This window comes from Arvicanthis niloticus, unplaced genomic scaffold, assembly GCF_011762505.2.
Source record: "Arvicanthis niloticus isolate mArvNil1 unplaced genomic scaffold, mArvNil1.pat.X pat_scaffold_476_arrow_ctg1, whole genome shotgun sequence".
Lineage (NCBI taxonomy): Eukaryota > Metazoa > Chordata > Mammalia > Rodentia > Muridae > Arvicanthis > Arvicanthis niloticus.
Genome location: NW_023046110.1, coordinates 54,808 through 60,807, shown reverse-complemented (window position 1 = coordinate 60,807; position 6,000 = coordinate 54,808). Strand labels below are relative to the sequence as shown.

General features: G+C 41.9%; 1 protein-coding gene across 1 annotated transcript in view; it reads right to left on the bottom strand.

Annotated features, from left to right (window-relative positions):
• Positions 1-2,698: 2,698 nt before the first annotated feature.
• LOC143433796 (catenin alpha-3-like) overlaps positions 2,699-6,000 on the bottom strand; it is a gene marked incomplete at both ends in the record, with an annotated part of 42,094 nt that continues 38,792 nt past the window's right edge. The window contains 2 exons of the mRNA XM_076706377.1: positions 2,699-2,775; positions 4,056-4,175. Of these exons, the coding sequence (XP_076562492.1) occupies positions 2,699-2,775; positions 4,056-4,175 (197 nt within the window). The remainder of the gene's footprint in view (positions 2,776-4,055; positions 4,176-6,000) is intronic.

Below are 6,000 nucleotides of genomic sequence, written 5' to 3'. Positions count from 1 at the left end.
GACTACACACATCGAAAAGTACTCCATAGTCTGTTTTTAGAACAGCACTAGACCCCCCTATACACTGCGAAAGTATATAAACAGAGAAGACATCTTAGACACACACACACATGTGCACACACACACACCTTACAGACATCTAAGAAGTGGGTTCGTGAGATTAACACTAAACAACATATGAAGGCTATTGATACTAAAGGTGTCAGATGCTGTGCTGGACTGTTTATCAACTCTAAAGGACTTTCTTTACACCTTATCATAGCTTCACAAAACAGGCTCAAGCCTGGTACTATTTTCCTCGGGTTTTAAAAGAAAAAAGTCAAGTGCCTAAGGCATCGCAAACACTCTGAGTCTGGATGATTACAAAGCCCACCCTCTCACAGGAAAATGCTAAGAATGGAAGTTACATATTGACCTGAGGACGTTGGATGAGGTGCCAGGAGGGAAGCGAGGCTTCAGTGTGACTTTAAAGAGTGATTAGTAGTTAAATAAGTAAATAGGAAGGGACTGGATTGTCTAAATACCAAGTTATATAAACCTAGTATAAAGGTCAGAAGGCGAGAATAACAGGCGTGATCAAGAAGACAAGAATCGAGGGTGTGTGCCATGTTTCAGTGTGGGGACATATCTGAAGTGAAGCGTTTTAATTTCAAATATATTCGCATTAACACACAAACGTGTCTTAGTCCATACAGTGCTCAACTCAATAATGTCATCTCTGATTTGTAACAAACGACTTAGAAGCCGGCGAAAATGAAATGTGTTTTATAATGCTATCGTAAGCATTAAGGCCAGAAATTAAGTTATAGTCTAAATTAGTAAATCTTACTTTATTCATAAAAACCGAAGCCCCAAGGAGATGTCTTGATTTATAACTGCTCAGATTAATACATAAGTCTGGGATCTATGCAACAGCTGTTGCATATAGCATATGCCATAGGATGAAGTCTGAGCAGGCAAATGACTGGAAAGAACCCACCAAGGAGGAGGAGGCAGCGGCGGTGACAGACCCTGTCCTCCAGCTACCTGTATTCGGCTGCAGCAAAGAACAGTGGGTACCACGGAACCAGAAAACCAGTCATGACAGAGTCTCTGTATCCAGCTCGTACAAGGTTTTATCCCAGATACCGATGAATGAGCTTCCAGATCTTCCCGCTAACAATGCTTGTTACCTACTTCCTCCATGTTGGTGTGCCCACCCCTCCTCTATCCCAGCATCCTCTCTGGCCTCTGTCCACCAACGCTACTTTCAACATTCCTCTTTTCAAACGTAGGAAGACGTGGGTTCGTCTGATCTGAGTTGAGTGTGAACATTCATTCCATAGGAAAGAACAATCAAAGGACGCTTATGTTTATGACGCAGCTTGCCATAACTTCTCAAAAGAGACGGGCTCAAAAAAAGAAGCAACGGTCACGACTCAGCGGCTCGAGACTCTTGGTGCAAGCAGGATCCCAAGAAGCCACGTGGTGAGAGGAGAGACCCGATTCCTACAAATGGTCCTCTGACCTCACCCATATACCACGGCATGCACGTACATAAACATATTCAATATCTTTCTCCATAAATTTTAAGAAATATTTTAAGAAGAAAGAAAGCAGGGTACAACAAGAGTCTACCCTTGCTCAGAAAGATGTCTCTCAAGCTAGGATATTAAAATAAAGTCATTGTGTTCAAGTAAAATAAATTTCTGCAGCATTTAAATTTTCTAAAGAAATATATATACTTATCATAAAATCTATATTAAAGATATATACAGGAGAATTAATGCATATGGATATTTCATAGGAAAGAAAATTTAATGAATGAATCCATAAAAATGATAACAATTGATTGACTTCCCAACTATAACTTAAGACCTTGGGTGATGTTAGCGTTTCCTTTTTTTCCCAAAGTGGATACAGGAATAAAATAGATTAGGAGAGCACCTGAAATTGGGCAGAGGGCAATCAATCTGCTAGTATTTGTACACAAGAATGCAAGGGGAAATGCCCACCTGCATTTCAAAGTGAGACAAAACTCATTAGTTTTAACGGCCCACAATCTGAGGCCAAAACTTTGGGCGAGCCCAGTAACTGCACCAGTCAGAGAAGTGCCATGGTCAGATATTGAGTCTGGGAAGGATCAAGGAGGCAGCGACAGACCCTGTCCTCCAATCGCTTGCATTCTGCTACAGCAAAGAACAGTGGGTACCACGGGACCAGAAGAACCAGTCACAACAAAGTCTCTGTATCCAGCTCTTACAACAAGAAAGTTGTCTTGCTGAATTAGCAGTTTTACAGAGATCTGAATCTCTCCCAGTAAGACGAAAAAGAAAGTACTTTCCACTGTGTGCTTGGTAGATTTTTTTTTTTTTTTTTTTGAGCTTTAAAGGAACAGGAATGGAAGATAAAAGACAGGTGCCACCCAGTCATAGAGCAGCTCATGTTTTGAGCCTTAAGCCCCGCCCAGACGGGCAATATGGTCTCCTGGTTTGGAGATCCAGCATCTCTTCTATGCACAACCGTCATAGGAGAGTCACATAACTTTTCAGCGGTCTCATCTCCAAATGCTACCAATAAAAATGCCTCTACTGTACTGCTATGACGTTTAGTGACTCACTTCAATGTTTTAGTCCTACTGCGTGCCACGGTGTGGCGGCTTAGGCAGCAGCATGGATGGTCTACATTCACAGGCGTGTTATCTCCTCTCCTCCGTTACCTGTCCTCAGTATCGTCCTCCCAGAGCTCTGCTCTCCCGCCCTTGAAGTACATGCTTTCTTCCATATTTGCAATTAGCTAATGTAAGAATCTAATCACCGAAAGTGCGCTAATGAGAAAGGATCGAGCGAGAGGGTGGTGACAACAGGCTGTCAACACAAACACCGCTTGGTGGTAAAATACGATCGTGGGAACAAAACTGGACTGAAAATAACTCAAGGCCAAAGGAGTGGTCCGGGCAACAGAAACCGGGAAGTAGCTCTCAGCAACACTGACACCCTGTGTTATGTCTGCTAACACCCAGGCCAGCAGGGGTTTGGGTTTTTTTTTTTTTTTTTTTAAGCATATTATGTTCTTTTTCTGTATATTGTCAAGATAATCTATTTGCCCTCGTCTAGAATATTCCATAAAACAAATGTAACTCTTAAGAGAAATAAGGCCACAGAAAAAGCTTTCCACATATATGAATTCTATTCTTGGGCTAATTTCTAAGCCATATCATATGGACGTAATGTGGTTTAACAAAAACACCGTTTTGAAAACCCATACACCTATTTTAAACAGCTGAGGGACTGCGGTGATCCAAGTAAGCCTTCCAACAAAATAAAAGCTTGACGACACTGACACCTAGTGGCCATACTGGAATTGCAGCCAACTCTGCCTGAAAAGTAAGGCCAGCCACTGCGGCAGTATGGGCTCCAGGACGCTTGGAATGTTACCATTGTAAAGACTGGGTGTGGACAGTACCGATTCTACAAGCAATCTTATAAAGGTTTGATTTGTCTCCGGGATTATCTTGGGACTCTCCAAGCGAGCCAAAAGACGTGCACTTGTTAAGAATACTTCCCTTTAACCTTGCACCTTTAACAAGGTTTTCCTCATCTTCAAAGATCAAAAAGCAAAGCTAGGGGTCAACGCTATTGTTGAAAACTGGTGAGTCTTTCACCTCACTTTCCAGGTTCGTCCACACCCTTTTCCTGGTCTTTGGGTGGGTTTTTTTTTTATCCCCCTTGGTTAGACCGTACCCAATACAAAAGCCATGTGGCCAAGCCGTCATAGAAGCAATTTGTGCTGCAGAGACGTCATTACCAAAGGGGAGTTAGACCTTCACAAAACCGCAGGAATTTCTTTAAAAGGAATAAAGGACTTGTTAGGCACCCCTAACGTACCCATCTAAAAGTCAGGATCTCACTGAACACTGTGGGTAGCGAGATGAACATAGGGCGAGCCACACAAGCTATTTCTGCCCCAATCATTAAAAGATAAGTCTCCCCGACTTGTCTGCACCTCTGACAGGTGGGACAGCAGGAAGCCTGAATTGCTCATATTTCCCACCGGAGGAGAGCACCGAATCCTACCTGCTGGCGTTTGAAGGCTAAATAATCCAAGCTTTCCAGCTCCTTCCCAAGCTTCTGGTAGGTTTTCTGGAGGTCAGATTTGTTGGAAACATTTTTGAGAGACTCGAATGTTCTTTGGAACTGAAAACAAAAAGAAAAGCAGATTATAATAGTGACGGATCTTCTTCAAATTCCCAGCTAGCTGGCAGAGTCAACAATGTGCTTCGGTTTTATGCACCGTAATTCAGAGACAACAAATGCTAATTATCTATCAATGGACTAATTAGGGATGACCATAAAGAGATAGAAACTGTATGTGTGGAACCGATATACATGAATGAGAGGTCCATTTCATCTTCATCCTAACAAGAAGAGCATATGTCATTCAAAATAAAAAATTTTTCATGCTTTAAGACACCCCGAAAAATGAGATTTAACATATAATTTTAAGTCTAACAATAAGTCTAATATTATTATTAATTATAATATTATAATTATATATTATAATATTATAATTATATATTATAATTATTAATTATAATATAATATATATTATACATTATAATTATATAATATTATATATTATATGTGTAATATATAATTATATAAATATATGATATATAATATATAATAATATATAATTATAATATTATAATTAATTATAAGGCTCTTAGGGCTAAGGAGGGGTTTCAGTCAGTAAAGTATATGCTACAAAAGTTCGAGAGCCTGAGTTTGAACCCTGACAGTTCATGGAAAAGCCAGTGTGGCTGTTCGTCTCTATACAGAACAATCACCCAAGATCAACGGCCAGCCTAGCCAAGGTGCAAGCTTCACTATCACTTTGCTAAGCCAGTGTCATCCCTAGTCACGTTTTAAATATCTGTCTTTATAGCCACAGATAAGGGTAGTTCCCACCCCTCATCAAGGGAACATCTTTACAGCAGATAAAGATCATTACAGAAAACTACAGTCAACCCAAGGGCAGAGCTGCCATGTCCAGTCCCAGCCGGCACATCTACAGTAGACTCCGGCACCTCAGGTTCAGAGATCATTGCTGAAGAAGGGGGTGGGACAAAGACTGCAAGAGCCGGGAGAGCCGTTTGCTGTGAGATTACGACTCCTAGAAGTGTCAGAGAAGCCCCACCCATAAAGTCTCACTAACATGGCTGCTCACATATGACTGAAGGAGGAAGACACCAATGGATGTGTTAATGAGAAGGGAGGGAAACTCAGGGAGCCTCAACCCTAAACAGAGCCCCACAGGCAGCTTCTCAGTTGTTGAGAGCTAGAGAAATAGTCTTCTCTGGGGAGAGCACACCACGTGTGTGTGTGTGTGTGTGTGTGTGTGTGTGTGTGTGTGTGTGTGTGTGTGTGTGTATAACAACAATAAAAGAAAATAGAGGCCATTAATTTGAATGAGAACAGAGGTAGGAACGTGGGAAGGTTTGGCGACAGGAAGGGAAGTGGGTAAATAATGTAATTATATTATAACTTTTAATGAAATGAGCTTAAAATTTTTTAATACAGTGGAGAGTGAATTAGAAAGGCATCTGATGTTACCCTCTGGTCTCTACATCCATGTGCAAAAAGATGCATACCTAGAGAGAGAAACAGAGGGAGAGAGAGAAAGAGAGAGAATTCTCAGCTTGAGAAGAGGGAAGAGACGGGTGGGACTGGGAGGAGACAGAAGAGTAGAAGATCCACAAAGAGCCGGGCACCCGGTGGGACTCAGAAAGGAAGCTCTCTCGGAGCTTGCGTTTTGAGGAGGGAAGAGCACTTTACACGCTAGTGACCAAAGCATAGGTGGCCTGTTCCGCAAACACTCATTCATTCTTGCTCAGTGAGCAATGAGTTACAAGACCATTTCTGCTGGGTGCGGTTGCTCCCGTCCACTGGATGAGGAGGTGGCAAATTGCAGTACGCCACAGAATACCTCCCACTACTGATGGCTAAGTAAGGGGGCTCG